Raw genomic sequence first — 25443 nt, 5'->3', positions numbered from 1 at the left:
TCAAAAACTTACCTTTTAATCCTGAATGCCGCTCCAGCGATTCCCTCTGCAGACGTCAGAAATGACGAATCAGGCTTCCTCCAATTATAGCTTCCCCCCCGGGGGAATCTTGGCCTGATGCAACGCTGTGATTGGAGGAATCCGGATTCGTCATTTTGGACCCGCGAAGACGGCTTGCGACGGGCGGAGGAAGTGCTGGAGCGGCTGCCAGGATTAAAAGGTAAGTTTTTGAAGAAAACAGTGAAATGTCAATTTTGATGAAATAAAGTGCCCTTGTTTTTAAAAGGTTTATTAAAAACCGGGCACTAATTCATCAAAATGGATGACCATGTAAGGTATTTCACAGACAAAACTATCATCCATGGGTGGCCCTATGTGTGCTGCTTCAGATTTGGTGGAGATATTACCACACATCCATGTTTGTGTATATTAATCTAAATTAGTCACTAAATAACAAATAATCAAATCTAGGTTGGTGAGGTTCTCTCGCACCTGCTACCAAGCTCACAGCAGGAAGATTTGGGCGGACACTAAACAACTAAGTCAGCCAATTAGAAATCAGAATCTATGCAAACCCTTTAGGCAGCGCGGCAGTCTATCCAATGAGAGCGGGCGTTACAAGCGGCCCGTATTTCTGTCATTTGTCAGTGCATTGGGGGCAGGGCTAAGGGAGGAGAAGGAAGCAGCTTCGGACACAGTAACAACAGCGGAGCATCCTAAATACGCGATCAGCCAAGATCTTTGTTATTGTTCCCCTGTGTGCAGGGGAGGGAGGAGGGGATGCTTGTCAGGGTCAAAAGCAGCAGTCTGGTCCGTTGTCCAGCAATATGAAGGATGGAAGAGGACGAGGTGACCATCAGGGAGCAGAACTTTCACAGCCAAGTTCGGGAATGTATTGTAAGTACTGTATAGTGGTGCATGTGTTCTAGAGGCTGCACTCTTACTGGGGTGTGAGGGGAAACCAGGCACAGCTGAGCCATGGCTGATTGGGCCATGATGATGTACTATAAATGCAGCCTTGTTTGTTACAACTAATATCTATCTCTCCCTTGCAGTGATCTGTTGTCCCGTATTAAGTCTGTTAATAGTGGGACCCAGGCACTTGGCATATATTGGTCATCACTAAGTGCTGGTGGGTTTTGTACACTACATCATTTATACTGCTTAACTGTATTGTAGTTTGCAAAGATATTGTCAATGCTTCTATAAACCAGCTTATCCTAACTTTATTTAGTATCAAGAGTATCCTCAGAGCTATATTTTGTACCAAGTGCTTATAGTCACAGTATGTTAATCACAAATATAATAAACATTCTATTATATTACACTTACTTGATCTTGACATACAGTACTTATTTTGGTTATTTGGACAAGGACACATTTTTGGGGATTATATATATTGAATTTATTTTATATAATATTACAGATATATCAAACCTATAGATATTTTCCGACAGATACACTGGTATTCTTCTGTTGGGGGAGGGAAATATTCAGAAATGAAACTAAATGCAGACCCTGGCGTACCCCCTTGCTTATGGCCAAAGTACCCTAGGAGTGCATCTTGCAGTGGAGTGGAGGTTCTTGAACTTTATATTTGGGGGCTAACAAAGGGGTCTACACATAATATATAAAGCCATATGCCGCTCAATGGTAATGCAAAGCGTATAACTACCACTGTGTGCACATACAACAACTTTAGAAATTGGGCTACAAAAATGTAAACACAAAAAGCCCTACCTACACCTGTACCGGCTTCATTGTCTTATACAACAATATTTTGCAGTCCTTTTTGGCAGGAAAAGGATTTAAAGGGACATTAAACCATAACATTTTCTTTCATGATTCAGATAGAAAATACAATTTTAAACAACATTCCTATTTACTTCTATTATCTAATTTGCTTCATTCTTTAGATATCTTTTGTTAAAGAAATAGCAATACACATAGGTGAGCCAATCACATGAGGCATCTATGTGCAGGCGCTGCGGAATCTGTTGGCGCTCTACAAATAACCGATAATAATAATAATAATCTAAGTGCAGCCACCAATCAGAAGCTACTGAGCCTATCTAGATATGTTTTTCAGGAAAGAATATCAAGAGAATGAAGCAAAATAGATAATACAAGTGAATTAGAAAGTTGTTTAAAATGGTATTCTACATCTGAGTCATGAAAGAAAAAATTTGGGTTTAATGTCCCTTTAAATAATGTTAGATAGATGCAGATCTATCATTAGTCAAAACAATTAAAGTGACAGTGTAATTTTACCTGCCAGAGTGAATTAAATATTTTACAGATAGCATCTTTACTTTAATTTGTCATTTGAAATTTCAGTTTTTACCTGTCGTATCCCCACATTAATTGATCATTTCAATACTTAAAGGGACACTGAACCCAATTTTTTTTCTTTTGTGATTCATACAGAGCATGCAATTTTAAGCAACTTTCTAATTTACTCCTTTTATCAAATTTTCTTCATTCTTTTAGTATGTTTATTTGGAAAGCAAGAATGTAAGTTTAGATGCCGGCCCATTTTTGGTGAACAGCCTGGGTTGTCCTTGCTGATTGGACAGCACCAATAAACAAGTGCTGTCCGTGGTACTGAACCAAACATTTGCTGGCTCCTTAGCTTAGATGCCTTCTTTTTCAAATAAAGATAGCAAGAGAACAAAGAAAAATTGATAATAGAAGTAAATTAGAAAGTTGCTTAAAATTGCATGCTCTATCTGAATCGTGAAAGAAAATTTTTGGGTTCAGTGTCCCTTTAAGTTCTGGTTATAGTAAAACTATGTTAACAAGAATGTTTAGATATAATCACACTGTCAGTGGGGGGAGGGTTGGACAGAGAGGTACTAAAATGTTAATTTTCTATTGTTCTCTCTAAGTATTGGTCTCACTGTGTGTAGAGATATAAGATGAGGATTTTCTGTAACTATAAAAAGAGAATCTAATGAGGCCCACTCTCCCTGCAAGCTCAGCCCATTTCATTGGGCTGTGCTTTCAATTAGCAGACTGCTATTTAATATACAAAATATAGCTAAAGGGGGAATTTACCATACATTTAAACTCTGCAGCTGGTATACCAGGTCACTGTAAACACATTAAGGTGAAAACAATTTTACAGTACACCGTCCCTTTAGGAAATATTGTGCCTAAGATCAGTTTTTAGTGTAAAACACCTAGTTAAAAAGTTATACCATTTTAAAATTATTTATAAAATTTGTTCATGATGCTAATCAAAAAGTGAATTTATTTTGGGGTTTCATATTATAACCAACTATTTTAAAATAATATGAGCGCGTATTTGTTTTGACTTTTATCACTGTCACTGTGTGGGTGGGGTATAATGGTTAAGGGAAGGGAGACTGGTTAGTGCTTTAGTTGACAGTGCAGTGTTATCTCAACTACACACAAGTGGGGTTTGCTCTCTTTTCTGCTTCAGTTTGAAATGGGTTGATAATGTCCTCTTGCTTTTATAGTGAGTTTCGGGTCACAAGATTACACTAACATTGGAGTGGGGATTGTGTTGAGAAAATGTTTACAGTCTTTCAGCTCATCACTTACCTTAATGATCTCCACTGAATGACTTTATGTGCTAGTGACATTAAAAGGACGTTAAAGGAACACTAAAGTCAAAATTAAGCGTACAATTCGGATAGAGCATGCAATTGTTAACTTTCCTAATCACCTCCATTATAAAAATGTGCACAATCCTTTTTTATTTGCACACTTTCTGAGGCGCCAACTCCTACTGAGCATGTACAAGAATTTACATTATATACATATGTGTGTGTGTGTGTATATATATATATAATTTTCTCTCTGTGTCCCGGCTATAATTTTAGCCTATATTAAAGGGACACTGAACGACAATTTTTTCTTTCGTGATTCTGATAGAGCATGCAATTTTAAGTGACTTTCTAATTTACTCCTATTATCGATTTATCTTTGTTCTTTTGCTATCTTTATTTGAAAAAGAAGACATCTAAGCTAAGGATCCAGTCAATTTTTAGTTCAGGACACTGTACAGCACTTTTTTTATTGGTGGGTGTATTTATCGACCAATCGGCAAGAACAACCCAGGTTCACCAAAAATGGGCCGGCATTTAAACTTACATTTTTGATTTTCAAATAAAGATACCAACAGAATGAAGAAAATTTGATAATAGGAGTAAAGTAGAAAGTTGCTTAAAATTGCATGCTCTTTGTGAATCACGAAAGAAAAAATTGGGGTTCAGTGTCCCTTTAAGCTAAAATGATCTAATATTAAAAATGTTCATTATTATTTATTTTTTTCCTTTTCTTTCTTTTTGCACAAATTATCATTAAATTCATTTATATTAATTTATGGAAATAATTTGTGCTTTAAAAAGCAGAAAATTTATATATTAGAAAATATTACACTGCCCCCACCAGGCTACTTCATAATGACACCCAGCTAGCAAACTTTTCTGTGGAGAGCACTGCATACAGTATATAGATATATCAATCAGGGGTTAAAAATTATTCCAAAATGCTACAAGTCCTAGTTTACTAGTGCACTATAAATTTTGGAGTCACAATGTAGTAAACATTAAAACATTTTACACTTTTTTTTAATTTTTAATTATTATTTAGTGCTTTGTTTATTTGATCTGTTACATTATACAGTAATATAGAAGAAACATATTAAAAAGTAAACACAAAAGAACCAATATAAGTTGAACTATTCACATAAAGCCTACAACTGCTAGCAGTACATTATCTAAAATATACAAAATAAACATTCCTCTATTTGTGCCATTGCCAAAACTTTTAACAAACTTTTCCAGTATGTGGGTAGGGGGACTCTGCAAAGAAAGTATTAACCCCTTAACGACCGAGGACGTGCAGGGTACGTCTTAAAAAAGTCACTTAACGACCAAGAACGTACCCTGCACGTCCTCGGTTTGGAAAGCAGCTGGAAGCGATCCTGATCACTTCCAGCTGCTTTCCGGTTATTGCAGGATGCCTCGATATCGAGGCATCCTGCAATAACAATTTTTGCCCCTCCGGTGCAGAGAGAGCCACTCTGTGGCCCTCTCTGCACCGGACATCGATGGCCGCATTCGTTGGTGGGTGGGAGCGTAAATGGGAGGTGGGTGGGCGGCCATCGATGGCTTCTTAGTCAGAGAGGGGGGCGGGGGCGGGATCGCCGGGGGCGCGCACGGGTGCGCGCGCGTGCACAGGGGGCGGCGGGAGGGCACGGGGAGGGAGCGGGTGGGAACCGCTTACACTACAGAAACTATTTTGGATATTATTGTAGAAAATAATAAAAAAAAACCGTAATGGAAATCATCTGAGGGATCTGGGAGGGAGTGGGGGATTGATCTGCGGGGGGAGAGCTACACTACAGAAAAAACTAAAATAAATTAAAAAAATTTTTTTTTATATGCAAACTGGGTACTGGCAGACAGCTGCCAGTACCCAAGATGGCCCCCAATAAGGCAGTGGGGGGGTAGAGAGCTGTTTTGGGGGGATCAGAGAGGTTGGGGGCATCCTACACAGCAGCATATGCATAAAAAAAACTTTTATTTTAGTACTGGCAGACTTTCTGCCAGTACTTAAGATGGCGGGGACAATTGTGCGGTGGGGGAGGGAAGAGAGCTCTATGGGAGGGATCAGGGGGTCTGATGTGTCAGGTGGGAAGCTGATCTCTACACTAAAGCTAAAATTAACCCTGCAAGCTCCCTACAAGCTACCTAATTAACCCCTTCACTGCTGGGCATAATTCACGTTTTGTGCGCAGTGGCATTTAGCGGCCTTTTAATTACCAAAAAGCAACACCAAAGCCATATATGTCTGCTATTTCTGAACAAAGGGGATCCCAGAGAATCATTTACAACCATTTGTACCATAATTGCACAAGTTGTTTCTAAATAATTTCAGTGAGAAACCTAAAGTTTGTGAAAAAGTTGACAATTTTTTTTAATTTAATCGTATTTGGCGGTGAAATGGTGGCCTGAAATATACCAAAATGGGCCTAGATCAATACTTGGGGTTGTCTACTACACTACACTAAAGCTAAAATTAACCCTACAAGTTCCCTAATTAACCCCTGCACTGCTGAGCATAATACACTTGTGGTGTGCAGCAGCATTTAGCGGACTTCTAATTACTTAAAAACAACGCCAAAACGATATATGTCTGCTATTTCTGAACAAAGGGGATCCCAGAGAAGCATTTACAACCATTTGTGCCATAATTGCACAAAATGTTTAATGATTTCAGTGAGAAACCTAAAATTTGGAAAAATTTTACTTTTTTTTTTTTTATTTGATCGCATTTGGAGGTGAAATGGTGGCATGAAATATACCAAAATGGGCCTAGATCAATACTTTGGGATGTCTTCTAAATAAATATATATACATGTCAAGGGATATTCAGGGATTCCTGAAAGATATCAGTGTTCCAATGTAACTAGCGCTAATTTTGAAAAAAAGTGGTTTGGAAATAGCAAAGTGCTACTTATATTTATGGCCCTATAACTTTCAAAAAAAGCAAAGAACATGTAAACATTGGGTATTTATAAACTCTGGACAAAATTTAGAAACTATTTAGCATGGGTGTTTTTTGGTGGTTGTAGATGTGTAACAGATTTTGGGGGTCAAAGTTAGAAAAAGTGTGTTTTTTTTTCCATTTTTTTCCTTATATTTTATAATTTTTTTTATAGTAAATTATAAGATATGATGAAAATAATGGTATCTTTAGAAAGTCCATTTAATGGCGAAAAAAACGGTATATAATATGTGTGGGTACAGTAAATGAGTAAGAGGGAAATTACAGCTAAACACAAAGACCGCAAAAATGTAAAAATAGCCTTGGTCCCAAACGGACAGAAAATGGAAAAGTGCTGTGGTCATTAAGGGGTTAAAGGGACTTGAAACCCAAATTTTTTTCTTTCATGATTTAGAAAGAGCACATCATTTTTAACAACTTTCTAATTTACTTTACTATTTTATCCTATTTGCTTCATTCTCTTGATAACCTTTGCTAGAAAGCCTATCTAGATAGGCTCAGTAGCGGCTGATTGGTGGCTGCACATAGATGCCTCATGTGATTGACTCACCCATGTGCATTGCTCTTTATTCAACAAAGGATAGCTAAAGAATGAAGCAAATGAGATAATATAAGTAAATTGGAATATTGTTTAAAATTGTATGCTCCAATCTGAATCATGAAATAAACATTTTGGGTTTAGTGGCCCTTTAACTCAGAGCACCTCGCTATTGATGAATTAATGAGATACCTTTATTCTTTGCTACAGTTAAAAAATGCTGGGAACTAGAGTCCAAAACTGCAGTGGCACAATACTGAGAGGAAAATGGTGAACTATAAATTCTAGAATGCTGTGCTTCTTCCTCTCATATGGAACTACGATTATGGGACTTAATAGAAAAAAAAAGGCCATTCAATTGTTTTCTATTTTTATTTCCCCTGCAGTATTTACTAGAGGTGTTGAGGATAATCCAGTGGGAGGGCAGATTCAGCCCCCCCCCCCCCCTTTGTGGACACGTATGCATAGAAGTCTGTGTATATGGAAATACCAGCATTATAGTCTATATCAGTGTTGTTCAACTAAGACCCTGGTGTCACATTGCAGCCCCCAGTGCATTTTATAACCCTTAACTTCGCTATCCCACACTTCTTTTCTCAGCTTACAGTTTGCAGCACACAACTCTTGTCTTCCTTTAAACTAAATAATAACTATCCTATCAGTGCTTTTAAGCTGTTTACTAGATATTTGAGTGAAAAACATACCCAGTAGGGACCCTTTATTTGAAAACCTCTATGCACTTTAAAGCTGATGGTAAACTTAGAGGCCAAACTTTTCTTCACTTTCTGCGATGAGATTTTTTTTTTTTGTAGTGAAAATTTTTCTGCAGGTCATTATTACATTTTAAATTAGACCGTTACACTAAGGCACCAGTTCAACTGCAATGTGTTGGTTAATTGAAGAATAAAGCAATTTTTAATGCTTTATAATATAATTGCATTGCAAAGTAGCTGCATACAAAAAAATAAATAAATTAAAATGTCTCTTGAATAAATCTGTTTCCTTTTCTCTTGGTCTAACGTAGAAATGTAGTAGTAAAAAAGATGCAATGCTCATACTAACGTCTTACATTCAGAATAAACAGCTTTGCAGACTGGGAAAGGCTAAGGGGCTGGTTTGAAAAAATCTCTGAGAGCCAGTCAACAAGCAATGTACTGCTGCTTTGCAGCGCTACTGCATATTTGACTGCTCACTTCAAACAGCACTTTGCTCTGGATGCACTTTGTTAAGGAAAACGTACACACTGCAGCCAGAGCACAACTCTGTTTAAAGAGAACTGTCTAATGTGGAACAGCACTACAAAGTTCAAGCACTAACAGTTTCTGCATGTGTACTGTTCTTTCTGCAGACATACTGCATTTTCTGCGATGACATCTCAGATCACTGTATGTTCTGCCTTGGGGATGGTAAATAATTGATGATACTGTGCAAGAACTGCTCTGTTTGATCACAACTTCAGTATAGTGGCAGCCTGTGCCGTTAGAAGACCAGGGGCTGCCATAATTTACCTGCATTTGTTTTTTTCCCCATCGTACTTCATTTGATAATTTTTCAACATTTTTAGCAGTGCAAGGACTAATTGGTAGATTTGTTTTTACACTATTGTGGAATATTATGGAGAATGGATTATATATATATATATATATATATATATACATACATACATGCGCGCGCACACACACACACACACACACACACACGTATGCAAAAGTTTAGGCACCCCTGACAATTTCCATGATTTTCATTTATTAATAATTGGGTGTTTGGATCAGCAATTTCATTTTGATCTGTCAAATAACTAAAGGACACCGTAATATTTCAGTAGTGAAATGAGGTTTAATGGATTAACAGAAAATGTGCAATATGCATCCAAACGAAATTAGGTGCATAAATTTGGACAACCCAACAGAAATATTGCAACAATATTTAGTAGAGCCTCCTTTAGCAGAAATAACAACCTCTAGACGCTTCCTATAGCTTGTAATGAGTGTCTGGATTCTGGATGAAGGTATTTTGGACCATTCCTCCTTGCAAAACATATCCAGCTCAGTTAGGTTTGATGGTTGCCGAGCATGGACAGCCCGCTTCAAATCACCCCACAGATTTTCAATGATATTCAGGTCTGGGGACTGGGATGGCCATTCCAGAACATTGTACTTGTTCCTCTGCATTAATATCAGAGTAGATTTTGAGCTGGTTTTGGGTCGTTGTCTTGTTGAAATATCCAGCCCTGGCGTAACTTCAACTTTATGACTGATTCCTCAATATTATTCTCAAGTATCTGCTGATATTGAGTGGAATCCATGCGACCCTCAACTTTAACAAGATTCCCAATACCGGCACAGGACACATAGCCCAACAGCATGATGGAACATCCACCAAATTTTACTGTGGCTAGCAAGTGTTTGTCTTGGAACGCTGTGTTCTTTTGTCGCCATGCATAACACCTCTTGTTATAACCAAATAAATTGATCTTTGTTTCATCAGTTCACAGCACCTTCTTCCAAAATGAAGCTGACTTGTCCAAACCTCAAACAACTCTGTTTGTGGCATGTGTAGAGAAAAAGGCTTCTGACGCATCACTCTCCCATACAGCTTCTCCTTGTGCAAAGTGTGCTGAATTGTTGAACGATGCACAGTGACACCATCTGCAGTAAGATGATGTTGTAGGTCTTTGGAGGTGGTTGTGTTTTTTTTTTTTTTTATATAAATGTTCTATTGTGTTTTCAAACAAGCAAACAAAAGTACAGAACATTTACATTTGACAACCAAGGCAAACAGTTGGATGTTAAAGTTTTCATTCATGGGTACATCAACATTCCATATTATGCAACAAGACGTCTCGGTTACAAGTATAACAAACATGTAGAAGGCACTAAAATGCTCGTCTTATTGCGCTTTGCTGTTCCTCATTCTCAGACAATATATTATAACAATTACAATGTTTTTTTTGTTCCCATAAAAATAAAACATCGGCAATAAAATCTTGTCTACCAATAAAAGCATAGTGTATTTTTTTCTGACGCTAAGACGTGGTCCACTTCTTTTAGCCACATAGACAGTGTAGGGAGCACGCTTTTCTTCCAAAGTCTGGGTATTAATCGTTTCGCACAATTAAGCATACATTGAAATAATCTTTTCCAGTATATACAGGGGTTGGGTGGGGTATTGTTTAGAAGAATTATAGTGGGTGAGAGTGTTATTGAGTTCCCCAACACAGTGTTAATGCTCTTAGAGATATCTGTCCAGAAGTTTTGTAGGAGTGGACAGGACCACCGGAAGTGGGATAGTGTACCCGTACCCCCGCAGTGTCTCCAACATACAAAATAATTTGGAAAGATACTATGAAGACAATGTGGAGTTAGGTACCACATGGAGAGCAGCTTATAGTTCATTTCAGCAATAATTAAGGAGATGGATGATTTATTTTTTTGTCTCACTAAATGTGTGGCTCCATAGAGATTCTGTCAAATTTGTTTTCAACTCTATTTCCCATTTAGAAATATAGGAGGGTTTCCTGACGGGGAAGGCACTTCTTAGTATTTTATAAATTATGGAGATATGGGATCTAGAGATTGAGGGAGTGTTACATAAGGCTTCTAGGGTGGTGAATGATCTGGTAAGATCTTGCCTATAGGGGCTAGTGAGTATAGCATGCTTTACTTGCAGGTAAGGGAACCAGCGATGGAAAGGGGGTCCCAATACCTGGGAGAGCTCTAATTGGGGATGTACCATACCCTTATCTAACCCCATGTGCACTGGGATGTTTGTGGGTATGCCTGCAACATGTGGCGTCTATATAACATAGGATTCTAGTAAGCTTGGGTTATGAAGGAGGGGGGTTAGAGGGGATGGTTGGCTAGAGATTGTTTTATCATGGGTCAATATCCCATCCCAGACTCTCAAAGTAGTTTGTGCTAACTCCTGACGGGTCTAGCTTTGGATGGGATCCAGCATATCTCTCCAAGGTTGTGTCTTCCTATCAGAAAGGATTCTAGCTGAACACATGGCTTGTTTGGTTGGGAATGTTTCCAAGCAGTAATATGTGCTATGTGAGCTGATTTGTAATAATCTATAAGGTTTGGGACTCCCAAACCTCCATGTTCTCTGCTAAGATATAGTGTATTCCTGGCAACCCTGGTTCTCTTGTGTGCCCAGATAAATAATTCAATTTTTGTTGTTGCTGTGTTAAGTATTGTAGGGGCAGATCTAATGGGAGAACCTGAAACAAATACAGGAATTTAGGGAGAAGATTAATTTTTCTGGGTTTAACACATTCCATCCAAGAGAGTTGGCCTTGTTTGTGCCAGGTCTCAAGGGAAGACTGAGACTCTTTTTGTAGAGGGATATAATTAAGGTTGAAGAGTTCTGACTGACTAGCGGGCACGTCAATTCCTAAATAATGTATTTTTATTTGTGATCTGGAAACTGGTGTGGCTTGAAAGAAATCGGGATCGTTCCTCAGAGATATTTAGGGGCATCAATATTGATTTCCCCATATTAATAGTAAAGTTTGAGACCTGTTTGTATTCATCTAGCTCTGTGAGGAGGGAAGATATTGAGGAAGTCGGGGAGCGAATTGTGAATGTCATCCGTGTAAAGTAGACACTTTTGTTGCGTCTCTCTAAAGGAGATACCTTGTATATTAATATTACTTCTAATCCTAGATGCCAGTGTTTCTACCACTAGGGCAAACAGGAGAGAGAGGGCATCCCTATCGGGTACCATTATTAATGGGAATCTGGTGAGATAGTGTGTTGTTAGCGGTGATTCTGGCAGTGGGGTTATTGTATAGAGCTTTTATTCGGGCAATCAATGCATCCGAGAATCCAAACTTTGACAGTGTGGCCCAGAGGAAATCCCAGTCCACCCTGTCGATGGCCTTTTCAGTATCAGTGGACAATAAGACCAGGGGGGGTTTAGAGGAGGCAGCAGAAAATAGGGTTTGCAGTACACGTATAGAGTTTTCTTTGGCTTCCCTTCCCGGGATGAAACCCACCTGATCAGTATGAATAAGTGAGGGAAGGATTTTATTCTCGTCGCTAATAACTTCGCGTATAGCTTAATGTCAATGTTTATTAAAGATATAGGGTGGTAATTGGTAACCTTTTCCGACGATTTCCCTGGTTTTGGAATGACAGATCGTGGCCTCTAGCAAAAATTGCGGTAGTTGGCATGCATTGTCAATGGAGTTATAAATTTTAGTTAAAATAATTTTTGACAACACTCCTCCACCTGCAACATCAGCAAATCAATATACTGGTTACAATGGAAATATATCATACATTAAAATCCTATTTGCAGAGGCCTACATCTGGTTGACATATTTCCCAGCCGGGATAAGTCCTCTTTTGTTAAGTCTCTTTTTGAATCTCTATATAATGTTTTCTCATAGATTTCGGCAATCTCTCTCTGCTGTATACTTTCATGTGATGCTATTTCCATCTACATTATAACGTATGAAGGAGTGTCACATTTTTCAATAATTTTCCCCTTACTATTCCCTCTAAGCTTAACACCATGTCCAGCGCTCTACAGGGGTGGTAGTAATGTGGGTGACAATAACAGATTAAAACTTAAACACTTAAAAACAACATAACAAGAAAAAAACATAAAAAACATTGAATCATTCTTTGTCACTGTACTATTTCTCCCTGTTGTATCTAATAGTTGCTAACTCATCCAACTTTTCCCTTTTGAAATTTGATCAATCAGGCCAGCCACCCCTTCCCCAAATTTTTCTCCTCCTGAAGGGGTGTTATCATCCATCTCTTTCCTCTTAGAACACTGTATGCATTGCTCTGCTCAGGTCGTATACTGCTTCTTAATATCCAGTAAAACCAGACTTTCTAAAATGTGACCCCTGTATCTTGTACAAATGCTGCTGATTCATACATTGAATATATCGGCTGAATTCTGGCTAGAACCTCTGTCCAGGTCGGTATTTCTGTCTTCGAGTATTTAGCTATTCTTGTTGTAGTGCATACAAGTCTAATGAAAGTATTTGTGTGAGTTAAATCTGGGAATTTGTTCATGCAATAACGCTTGAGTTGGAGTGAGAGAGATCTGTTCATCCAATGTTGTACTCAACAATCTTGCCAAATTTTCTGGACTTTGGGGCAATCCCACCACATGTGGATATAAGATTCTATTCCCTTACAACCTCTATAGCAGTGATTGGGGCTACCCTTCATCATATGAGCTGTCTTTGTCGGTGTCAAGTACCATCTAAAAGATGTTTTTAATATGTTCTCCCTTAGATCTGCACTAATGAGGCCTTTGCTAAAATAGTGAATTATCTCATTCCAGTCGTCAGTCTCATACTCTATCAGTATCCGCTTCCCATTTTAACATTAACAGGGTTTTGAATTGCGTTCTTGCTTCCTGAATGAAAATGTACAGTCGTGTAATTGCCTTTTTGGGTCTAGTGAGTGCAGTGCACAAGTGCTCCAGAGTAGTCTGTCGGCTGTGTGAGCTATTTGTTCCTAAGTATTTGCGTATGGCCGAAGCCGTTTGTAGATATAGGAACCAGTGTGTTGGTATGGGATCTAATTTTTGTTGGTGCTGGGTGAATCTCAGTATTTTACCATTAAGTAGCATATCTGCCACCCTATAGAGCCCTTTATTTTCCCATTTCTTTATGGGATATCTGAATTCTTCATTTATTATATATTTTAAGGGTATTATCAATGAATGTGTAAGAAATAGCTTTCCCGTCTGTCGGGTTTTTGCCCACTGCTGCCTGGTAAGATGTGTGGTTTTATTTTGGTATGGGTCCGGTGTTTCTTGTTTCCCCATTTCTGCTTCTAGGGCGGGCCAAAGAATATCATTCTGTTGCCTACCAAGGATAGAGTTCTGGGCTAATCTCGCTGCTGTGTAATAGTCATGTAAATTAGGAGCTCCAACCCCTCCTAGCTGTCTGTCTATTCAAAATTTGATGTGGGATCCTCGGATGTTTATTTCTCAGAAACCTATGTTTGTCTCGCTGAAGGTTATCGAAGTCTAAAGTATTGATTTTAATCGGGAGCACTCTAAACAAATATAAAATTCTGGGTACGATCGTCATTTTAATAGCAGATAATCTCCCATACTAGGAGAATTCCATTTTCCTCCATTTCCCTAGATTCGATCTAATTGCCTTGAAAAAGGTGATGATAGTTTTATCCCTAGATATTTTAATCCTTTCGACACCCATTGGAAATCAAAATTTGCCTCAATTAGTTTGATGGTGTGTCGTGGTATGGATATTGGGAGAGCTTCACATTTTTTCCGCATTTATTTTATAGCCAGAGATCTTGGAAAATAATTGTAGTGCTTGATAAACATTCGGCAACTACCTCAACGGCTTTGATATGGTGAGCAGCACATTGTCTGCGAACAAGGTAATTTTGTCTGGGGAGTTGCGTATGTATGCAGCTAACGGCTCTATGCATAATGCAAAAATTAAGGGCGAAAGTGAGCAACCCTATCTTGTGCCATTGAGGGTACGTATATATTTTCCCATTAGTGTCCTATGGCCCTTACCTGGGCCGTGGGTGCAGAGTATGAACATTTTTAATAGCCTCTAAAAATCTTCCCCCTAAACCCATCTCTGTCATTAACGCTAACATATACTTCCAAACGACCCTATCGAATGCCTTCTCCCCATCAAAAGATAGGATCAGTGAAGGCACTCCTCGATCACGTAGAAAGTCTATTACCGATACCATTCTGCGAATATTATCTGTGGCTTCCCTCTCCTTAATAAACCCTACCCGATCAGGGTGTTTAATAGAAGGCAAAACTTGTTTCAATCTTTTAGCTAGTATTTTTGTGACTATTTTGAGGTCCTAGTTAATGAGAGATTGGTCTGTAGCTAGCGCAAAGGTTCGGATTTTTCCCTTGTTTCGGGATTACCACTATCCTGGCCCGAAGAAGGTCCACGGGTATCTCCCTCCCCTCCATGACATGGTTGGCAAACACCATCAAATGGGAAGTCAATATATCTTTAAATTCTTTATAATATTCCCCTGGGAATCCATCAGGTTTAAGGTCTTTTATAGCTGCTAGTACCCCTGCATGGGTGATCTGAGCATTTAGTACTACCCGATCCTCTTTGGTTATTGTTGATGTGATTTCTATAAAAAGAAAACACTAAGGGGACGCGCTAAATAAAAAAGTTTAAATTGTGAAAGGTGGTTAATCTGTATGAATGAAGAGTGAATGCTGTGCAGAAAAGGGTGTGAAATTTGTTAGGGAACAAATTAGGAACTTGTGTCAATGTGTGGTGATCTTATCCACAGTGAAGTGTCCAAAAACAAACTGAAATATTGCTTTAAAGTAACAACATGTAACAAAAAAATGTGTAAAATTTTGAACAATATATATATATATATATATATAAAAAAACAAAACAAAACTAGCAGTGTCCAATGTGCTTAAAGAGTCCAAACCCTAAAGAGGGGACAAATCAGAGTAAACAAAAAAAAACAATAAAATACATATATAGTCCGCTTCAAAACAAAGTCCACTTCAAATTAAAGGATATAGTGGCAACAAATAGTTCGTGATAAGAAAGGCTTGCTCCGCTTGTGTCCACGGTGTGATGGATCAATGAATCTGTGAAGGTACAAGAGCAAAAACGGGCGCCAACATAGTGTGAATCAATTTACATCAGATGAAGATTAAAGTGTGTGAAATATACTCACAAGTGAAGTGGCACCTTGAACAAACAAAGTGCGTGCAGGCAGGCAGGCTGACATTTGGGACCAGCAGTCAGTACGCTGGAGGTCTCACCCGGGAGACCTGTGGATTGGTGAAGAGAGGTGGAAGTCCGCTCAGCTGTAAGACGTTTGGGAAACCAGATCACCAGTGAAGAGGTGTAATACCAGCTGTATATCGTATCCCCAAACAATACTAGTGGTGTAGTCGAATTAGTCTCCAAATGAACCAGGGATCATTCAAATAAGGAAAATTGTTTTAAAAGTCAGCAAAATCAGGCAGCATTAAAAGCAGCAATATAAAGTAGCAGGAAACCGGGTCTGTATAAAAACAGAATATTTTATTTGCTACGCGTTTCTCAGTCCGTAGAGGACCGTTTCTTCAGGCATATACAAAGGTGTTTTACAGGTGTCTATTTATACCTGATATTGACCCGGAATCAAATCTGGAGGTCATCTCCAAACCATTAACATTAAAAGATTATTAAAAATTGCATAAAAAACATAAAGACACTGTTATATGTTCATTTTTTATGTTTTTTATGCAATTTTTAATAATCTTTTAATGTTAATGGTTTGGAGATGACCTCCAGATTTGATTCCAGGTCAATATCAGGTATAAATAGACACCTGTAAAACACCTTTGTATATGCCTGAAGAAACGGTCCTCTACGGACTGAGAAACGCGTAGCAAATAAAATATTCTGTTTTTATACAGACCCGGTTTCCTGCTACTTTATATTGCTGCTTTTAATGCTGCCTGATTTTGCTGACTTTTAAAACAATTTTCCTTATTTGAATGATCCCTGGTTCATTTGGAGACTAATTCGACTACACCACTAGTATTGTTTGGGGATACGATATACAGCTGGTATTACACCTCTTCACTGGTGATCTGGTTTCCCAAACGTCTTACAGCTGAGCGGACTTCCACCTCTCTTCACCAATCCACAGGTCTCCCGGGTGAGACCTCCAGCGTACTGACTGCTGGTCCCAAATGTCAGCCTGCCTGCACGCACTTTGTTTGTTCAAGGTGCCACTTCACTTGTGAGTATATTTCACACACTTTAATCTTCATCTGATGTAAATTGATTCACACTATGTTGGCGCCCGTTTTTGCTCTTGTACCTTCTTTGGTTATTGGTTTCATATTTGCTTTCTTTAAAAAGGAGTCAGATGCTTTTTGCGTCGAGGGATTATGCTGCACCTTTTGTGCCATCATATAGTGTGCTATAACAATCTCCTGAGGGTGGGAGGTTACATGACCCATAGAGTCTTGTATACTTGGTATGGAGAGAGCTTGGTAATTATCCCTAATCCTCTTTGCTAAATATTTTTCGGGCTTATTGGCAAAAATAAAATAGTTTGTTTTCAGTTTGTGTGCCATGTTTATAGATTGCTCATTTTAGTATGGAGTGCAGTTTCTGTTTTTTGCTTGTGAGTTGTGCTAGTGTTGTCTTCGACTTTGTTAGTTTATGGGACTTCTCTAGGGAGTCTATTTCCACATATAATTGTTTCATAAGAATATAATTTTGTTTCCTATATATTGCCTTCTCTTTAATCAGTATTCCCCTGATCACTGATTTTTATGTGCTGCCCATGGTGTTTATAGGGTTTTCTGTGGAGTCTACAATGATCCGCCAATATTTTTCTAAGTTTTTAAGTATTTTGTCTTTTATAAGTGGGTTCTTAATGCAGGATGAGTCATACGTCCATGTCTGTCCTCTTCGGGTCTGAGAAATCTCCTAACTTTAGTTGTGTGATAGAGTAGTCCGACCACACACAGGGATAAATATCTATGGATTGTATAATCGGTTGTAAGCTCTCGCTGGTGTAAATATAGTTGATTTTCGTGTAACTATTGTGTGCTGATGAGTAGAAAGTGGTATCACTAGTTTTCCCAATTAATGCCTTCCATGTATCATGTAAAGTATGTTGACTAAGCAGCTCCAGGATGTTTTTAGCAACTGCATGCTGCGTTTGCTTTTTTTTAGATTTTGTGGTAGAGGTTTGGTCCGTTAATGACTGGAGGTTGACATTTAAAGTCTCCCGCCAAAATTTTTCGCATCCCGGACCAGCTAGTCAATAAGTTAGAGATAGTGTTAAAAAATTTGTCTTGCTGCTCGTTGGGAGCATATACGTTACACAAAAGCACATCTACCTTCCTTATTCGCCCAAATACTAATATATATCTACCTTCTTTGTCTGCTATAGTTTCTTTATGTGTAACTGGTATGGAAGAGTGTATTAAAATAGAGACTCCTCTCTTTTTGGAGTCTAGGGCTGAATGATATTGCGTAGAGTAATCTTTCGCCCAGTACTTAGGAATAGTGGACTTGAGAAAGTGAGTTTCCTGAAGGAAAATAGTAGCCCTCAACCTTCTATAATTTGTCATAGCCGTTCGTCTCTTTATGTCAGTATTGAGACCTCTCGCATTATGCGAGACTAGAATAATCTAATCTTAGGTAGTGTCATTATCAATGGCATGGCTATGCTTCTTCCTACACTTTGAAAAGTGGCTCTGGGACTTCCGGGCCAATATGCGGCAAAAGGGCTGTTTCCTATCTCTTTTGTTTTGGTATCTGTGGTATTTTTACTCCGCTGCTGTGGAGCGTTGTGGGTTGGAGAAAAAAGTAAAATCTTTGGTAGTTGGATGCATTATTCTCCAGGTGTCGAAGAAAGGGATAGCACAGAGTGCCTGCCAGTTGGCCCTTTTTTTGCTGCTCCGGATATAAGATTTGCCCGTAGACGTGTCTATAGCTGGATTAGTATGAAAGTTAAAATCTCCTCCTAGTAATATGGGACCTTTGGAAACATCTATTAAATGGTTAGCGACTTTATGAAAGAAGGGAGGTGTAGGGCGTACGTGGGCGTATATGTTGACCAAAGTGACTGCCATAAAAAAGCCCTACCAGGACCAGTTTTCTGCCTTCTTGGTCTTGGTACTTATCTAAGAGTTGGAAGGATGTTCCCTTTCTGAATGAAATGCTAACTCCATTATGTTTGTCGGGCCAGAACTGAGAAAGTGTTGATCGTAATAGAGGTCTGAGAGAGCGGGTTTATTAGTTTTTCTGAAATGAGTTTCTTGAATCATGATAATGTCTATACGTTCTTTATAGAAGTCATGGAATGCTATAGAGCGCTTCTGTGGAGTCAAGAAACCCTTTACATTCTGTGTAGCAATTTTAAAGGAGCTAACTTGGGGATATGGGGTCATAGGGATCTGAGTAAGAAAATAAAAAATGTAACGGCAGGGGGAATTACGGCTCAACAGAGCCCACTCCCACATGAAATTAAACAATGAATTACACATAGGGGTACAAGCCCCCAAAATTGATAAAATATTGTGTGACTTGTCTCATAGTATATTAACATGTCGGTTACTAAACAGATATAACCTAAAACAGATTAATGGATTAACAAATACAATCAGATAAAGGCTCAAAACATGGTCCAGGGGTGTTGGGGTCAGCACTTGAGCTAAACAAAAATATCAAAACATACAACAATTTTCACAAACTTTAACAGGGTAAATCTGAGGTTATGCAAAATAAGAGCAGATACTAGAAAGTTTGTAACATTAAATATGGGTCTACAAGTAGCTTGTAATTCTCAGCTGTCAAGCACTCCTCTAATGTGGAGGTTGTTCCGCCTCGCTCTGTTTTCCATGTCGTCCACTTTATCTTCTAAGTCTTTGATCTGTGTCTGTTGAGCTTCTATGGAGTGGGACATGTCAGACATTTCTTTAGCCCATTCTTCTCTGTCATCTTCTAGAGCTTCAGCACTGAAGCCCAGTTCATTAATATCTCTTTTCAAATCCGCACACTCGCTCTTGATAAAGGACTTGACTTGGTTTATAAGCGCCTCCATGGCTTTCATGGTCACAGGGCCATCTTCATTTTGTGTTAAGTTGTTCGGTGAGGGTGGCAGCACTTGAGAATCATCTCGATTGTCTGATAGATATTCTTCCTCGCCGTGCACCTGAGGGGTATCTGCCTTTTTCTTTCTGTCAGCATTTTTGAAGAAAGTATTCATTGCACTAGGGGTAGTATTGGGCTTCAGATTTTATCTGCTTTGGAATTTCTGCGAAGCGCCATCTTGTAGAAATCACACATGTAGGTAAAACTTGGCTACAACTCAGATTTTCGGGTGCTATAGGTTAAAGCCTGCTATTTATGTCAACGTCTTATACTGTGCCTGTGCAATCAAGTAATATAATCACTGTTTGGTGAAGTAAAGTACAGGCTGATTTTTTACATTTAATGAGTTAAATGGCTGCAGTGTTATGTTGTTGTGTTCTGTGCAGGCTGCAGCCTTAGAAGTAGTTAGCTAGCAAAGGTTCTAGTGCTTAGAGAATGTCACTGTTATAGAATCATTCAATTGCAGCGTTTTATAATTAACGCGCCATAAGGCTTAATTGTATTGTTCCAATAGCCCTTTATAAATTCACTGTGCGCTTGCTGATATATGCTTGAAGCTGCATAGTAGCTTGGTGTTACTTTTGGGTAGATGAGTGTATTAAGTTGCCATACTGTCTTACCCCTCAATCGTCAGTCCAAAGAAAAAAGGGAAAAACTGCACCAGGCAGCCACAGTCTCTGACGGAGCTAAAAACCTCTCTGCTGCTGCACTGCCAGGGATATTGGGGGCAGTTGGAGGAGAATCCGCTCGCCCTATCTGTCTGCTGCTCACTCAGTTTGCATACAGCAACAGCTCTAAACTGCACGGAGGTGGTCTGTCACTAAAGGCAGGCTTTCTTTGTGGCCTACACCGCAACTTATCTGAGGGTCTGTTCACCGGGGTTTCCGCACAAAGATTAAGTCTCGGGAGACACTGGTCATCTCTCTGTGTTAATTAGAGCTTTGGGGCTTTGTGTGTGTATATACTGTGTGTGTGTGTGTATATATGTGTGTGTGTGTGTATGTATGTCCTGGAGTATATCTCACAGGGGGGTACCCGCTCATGCAGTTGGTGCCACAAGTTTGGGCACCCGAGTTTTGCCTGCCCCACCAAGGAGCAACTTCCACCAACAGCCGGGAAACCGGCAATGGCTTTGTTGGATACCCGCCCCTGCATTTGGTGCCACTAGTTTGGGCACCCGAGTCTTACCTGCCCCACCAAGGAGCAACCTCAACCTACAGTCTGGGGTGGGTATACCGCCGGGAGACCGGTACTGGCTTTGTTTGTGGGTGGGTCAGCCGGTACTCAACAGAGTGTCACAGAGGGAGACAGTTTGGCCATGGAACTTAAGGACACTGGAACTTGTGGAACAGCAATTGTTTGGGAGCCGGCCTTAGCAAACTTGTTTGGGACTTTGCAATATGTGACTATCCCTGCGCCCAGGGCGCAGGGTATAAACGCCAGCAGGAACCCCCCAGGATGCCCCAAGCTCAGGAGAGATGGGATAACCTCTCCCAGCAACCGAGAAGTGGAGGGCCACCGTCGGACAGCCCCTGGCTGACCCGTTAAGGGTCTAGCCGGGTCTGCCGAACTGGAGGGGGGGGGAGATGTCACGGATACCAGACGGCTAAGGCTACCCCCCATACCCCCTACAACCTCACCCCTGTTGTTTCTCAGTGATTTTAAGCTCCTCAGAGCATCAACAATCTCTGGAAGCTTTTGGTTGCATGGTTTTGTGTTCCAAACTTGTTTATAAAAGAGCTGGTGTATGACCAGGAAAAGCCTCCTAGGCTGGCCGGGCTCCTGGAACTCCCGGTCTGCCGCCTCACAACGGACACCCGCCTAACCCCTCTCAGGCTGTCCAGGCTCCTGGAATTCCCGGTCGGCCACAGGACAGCAGGACACCTGCTAACTTTACCCCTCTTCGCTCCAGCAACAATGTGCCCCAGAGCTCCGCTCTTTTGGGGATTAGTAGCCCCTAGGGAGGACAAGAGGTGGGGAAATCACCGGAGGGGAGCTCCTTTGGGAACTGGGGGTTTTGGACACCCCTAACCCCAAAACTTCAACGGACTGTAACTCTGGTCCCCAGTAACAAATCATGCTGATTTTTGGACTGTGGCATCTGGGGACCAAGAGCTTTAAAATTATACCCAGGGCGCAGGGTATAAACGCCAGCAGGAACCCCCTAGGATGCCCCAATCTCAGGAGAGATGGGATAACCTCTCCCAGCAACCGAGAAGTGGAGGGCCACCGTCGGACAGCCCCTGGCCGACCCGTTAAGGGTCTAGCCGGGTCTGCCGAACTGGAAGTGCCGCCGCTTCACCGGGATCACTCGAAACCGCCACCCCTAGGTATTGAGATTATGTGAGACTGTGGCTCCTATGGAGGTGCCGAGCTGTTTGGAGTGGCAGGAATGGCGGGAAAATTGTGGGATTGTCCTTTGTGTTATCAAGATGAGCTGTGTGTATAAAAGGAGTGTATGTTTTACAATAAAATCAGTTCTTGTTTAACCTGAATGCTAGTCTGTCTAGTTATTTGGGTACATACACACACACACACACACACACACACACACACACACACACACACACACACACACACACACCCCAGTCAAACATTTTAAAACACTTATTTTTATTGACTAGTGAGTAATCTGAAATATTCCAAAAATAAGAGGTAAACCAGGGGTTACAAAAAACAAGCTTAGGATACCAAAAACTGAAAACTAATGCACATTTCAGAGTTATAAACAAAGGCCTTTTTACAGTTATTCTGCAGCAATGGAGTAAATTAGACCTTGAATGTTGATGCTCACTACTCCGAAAGGTTTCTTAACTATTGTTGGTTATTTGGACACTATTCTACTGTATGAAGTAATATATTTCTATCATAATGGCGAGAAAAAGGCAATTAACAAAAAAAGACAGGCAGACCATTATAACTATTTAAAATAGTTTTTTTTATTTAGAGAAATTTAAAAAAAAAAGCCAAGGTGTCAGTGTGTAAAGTTTCTTACAGCATCAAAAAAGCACGTAGAAACTGTAGGAAACTTTGACAGCAAAGGTTCTGGCAGGCCCAAAGCCACAAAAGACAAGTTTCTGAGAGTCAACAGCTTGTATGATAGGCAGCTCACAACAACAGCTTCAAGCAAAGCTCTGTCCAATGTAAGCAAGACTACTGAATACTGGAAGAAGATCTTATGGACTGATGAATACAAATGTGAAATCTTTGGCTCTTCACAAAAGGTTTATGTACGCTGTTGAATAGGCAAAGGATGGTTCCTCATTGAGTGACACCAGCTGCCAAACTTGGAGGAAGCATGAGGTTTTTTTTTTTTTTTCTTTCTGGGTCCAAAGGGACTTGCACAGAGTGAGTGGCACCCTGAATAAAAAGACGTGTAATGTTATATGGCTAGTTGGTCAGGCGTTCATCCTACACCAAGATAATGTTTTGGGATGAACAAGAATGAAAGCAAAGCAACCTACAAGTGCAACACATTTGTGGGAAGTTCTACAACAATGTTGGGAAGAACTTTCTAAAATCAATATTTGGTTTCCTTATGTATAAATAATGCCATGAGTGCTCTCGGCTCAGAATGTAGCGTTTTTGCTGATTAAATTGTCTTAAAAAATAACGATTCCATGATTTTGTTTTAGCTCCAGCTTGTGTGTGTGTATGTGTGTGTGTGTGTATATATATATATATATATATATATATATATATATATATATATATATATATATATATATATATATATACACACACACCTCAAAAAATTAGAATATCGTGCAAAAGTTAATTTATTTTCACTAATGCAACTTAAAAGGTAATTTATGAGAAAGACTCATTACATGCAGAGCAAGATAGTTGAAACCGGGATTTGTCCTAATTGTGCTGATTATGGCTTACAGCTCATGAAAACCCCAAGTCCACAATCTCAGAAAATTAGAATATTGTGAAAAGGTGCAATATTCTAGGCTCAAAGCGTCCCACTCTAATCGGCTAATTAAGCCATAACACCTGCAAAGGGTTCCTGAGCCTTTAAATGGTCTCTCAATCTGGTTCAGTAGGAATCACAATCATGGGAAAGACTGCTGACCTGACAGTTGTGCAGAAAACCATCATTGACACCCTCCATAAGGAGGGAAAGCCTCAAAAGTTAATTGCAAAATAAGTTGGATGTTCCCAAAGTGCTGTATCAAAGCACATTAATGGAAAGTTATGTGGAAGGGAAAAGTGTGGAAGAAAAAGGTGCACAAGCAGCAGTGATGACCGCAGCCTGGAGAGGATTGTCAGGAAAAGGCCATTCAAAAGTGTTGGGGACTTTCACAAGGAGTGGACTGAGGCTGAAATCAGTGCATCAAGAGCCACCACACACACATGGATCCTAGATATGGGCTTCAAATGTCGTATTCCTCTTTTCATGCCACTCCTAAACAACGTCAGAAGCGTCTTACCTGGGCTAAAGAAAAACAGACCTGGTCTGTTGCTCAGTGGTCCAAAGTCCTCTTTTCTGATGAGAGCAAATTTTGCATCTCATTTGGAAACCAAGGACCCAGAGTATGGAGGAAGGATGGAGAGGCACACACTGCAAAATGCTTGAAGTCCAGTGTGAAGTTTCCACAGTTTGTGTTGATTTGGGGAGCCATGTCATCTGCTGGTGTTGGTCCACTGTGCTTCATTAAGTCCAGGGTCAACAGGGCCGTCTACCAGGAGATTTTGGAGCACTTCATGCTTCCTTCCACAGACGAGGTCTATGGGGATGCTGACTTCATTTTCAAGCAGGACTTGGCACCTGCCCACACTGCCAAAAGCACCAAAACCTGGTTCAATGACCGTGGGATTACTGTGCTTGATTGGCAAGCAAACTCGCCTGACCTGAACCCCATAGAAAATCTATGGGGCATTGCCAAGAGAAAGATGAGACATGAGAACGAACAATGCAGAAGAGCTGAAGGCCGCTATTGAAGCATCCTGGTCTTCCATAACACCTCAGCAGTGCCACAGGCTGATAGCTTCCATGCCACGCCGCATTGAGGCAGTAATTGCTGCAAAAGGGGCCCAAACTAAGTACTGAGTACATACAGTATGCATGCTTATACTTTTCAGAGGTCTGATATTGTTCTATGTACAAGCCTTGTTTTATTGATTGCATGTAATATTCTAATTTTCTGAGATTGTGGATTTTGGGTTTTCATGAGCTGTAAGCCATAATCATCACAATTATGACAAATCACGGCTTAAACTATCTTGCTTTGCATGTAATGAGTCTATCTCATATATTAGTTTCAACTTTTAAGTTGCATTAGTGAAATAAATGAACTTTTGCAATATATTATAATTTTTCGAGTTTCGCCTGTGTGTGTATGTATGTGTGTGTGTATATTATATATATATATATATATATATATATATATATATATATATATATATATATATATATATATATCTATATATGTCTTTTGTTCTGCGCCAAAATCTCTGTGGACATATAATGATAATTGCAGGCAAAGAGGCTCCCCTATATCTAAACACTTACTTAGAGAACCTCAATCGATATGAGGTAAGTAATCACCCTTTAAAAGATAATCCCTGTAGGTCTCTGCAGCTCCTGTTATTTGGATCCGTTCTAATAGGGACCTGAAGCTGTATTCGCCAATTGCTGTATTCTGAGGTAGTATTTACGATCCTCTCTGAAAGCGTTGATGGCTCATGTAATGAAGAGGGAGACAAAAAGACAGAGGTCCCAAAATAGTGAAGCAAGTTT

The 25443-nt window shown here is 39.8% G+C and overlaps 1 protein-coding gene across 2 annotated transcripts in view; it reads left to right on the top strand.

The window, feature by feature from the left end:
* Positions 1 to 688: 688 nt before the first annotated feature.
* LMBR1 (limb development membrane protein 1) overlaps positions 689 to 25443 on the top strand; it is a 777013-nt gene continuing 752258 nt past the window's right edge. For both annotated transcript variants that reach the window (XM_053713821.1, XM_053713820.1), the window contains exon 1: positions 689 to 897. In XM_053713821.1, coding sequence (XP_053569796.1) covers positions 835 to 897 — 63 coding nt within the window. In that variant the 5' untranslated portion in view covers positions 689 to 834. The remainder of the gene's footprint in view (positions 898 to 25443) is intronic.

Source organism: Bombina bombina, chromosome 5, assembly GCF_027579735.1.
Source record: "Bombina bombina isolate aBomBom1 chromosome 5, aBomBom1.pri, whole genome shotgun sequence".
Lineage (NCBI taxonomy): Eukaryota > Metazoa > Chordata > Amphibia > Anura > Bombinatoridae > Bombina > Bombina bombina.
This window is presented reverse-complemented; position numbering and strand designations above follow the sequence as displayed.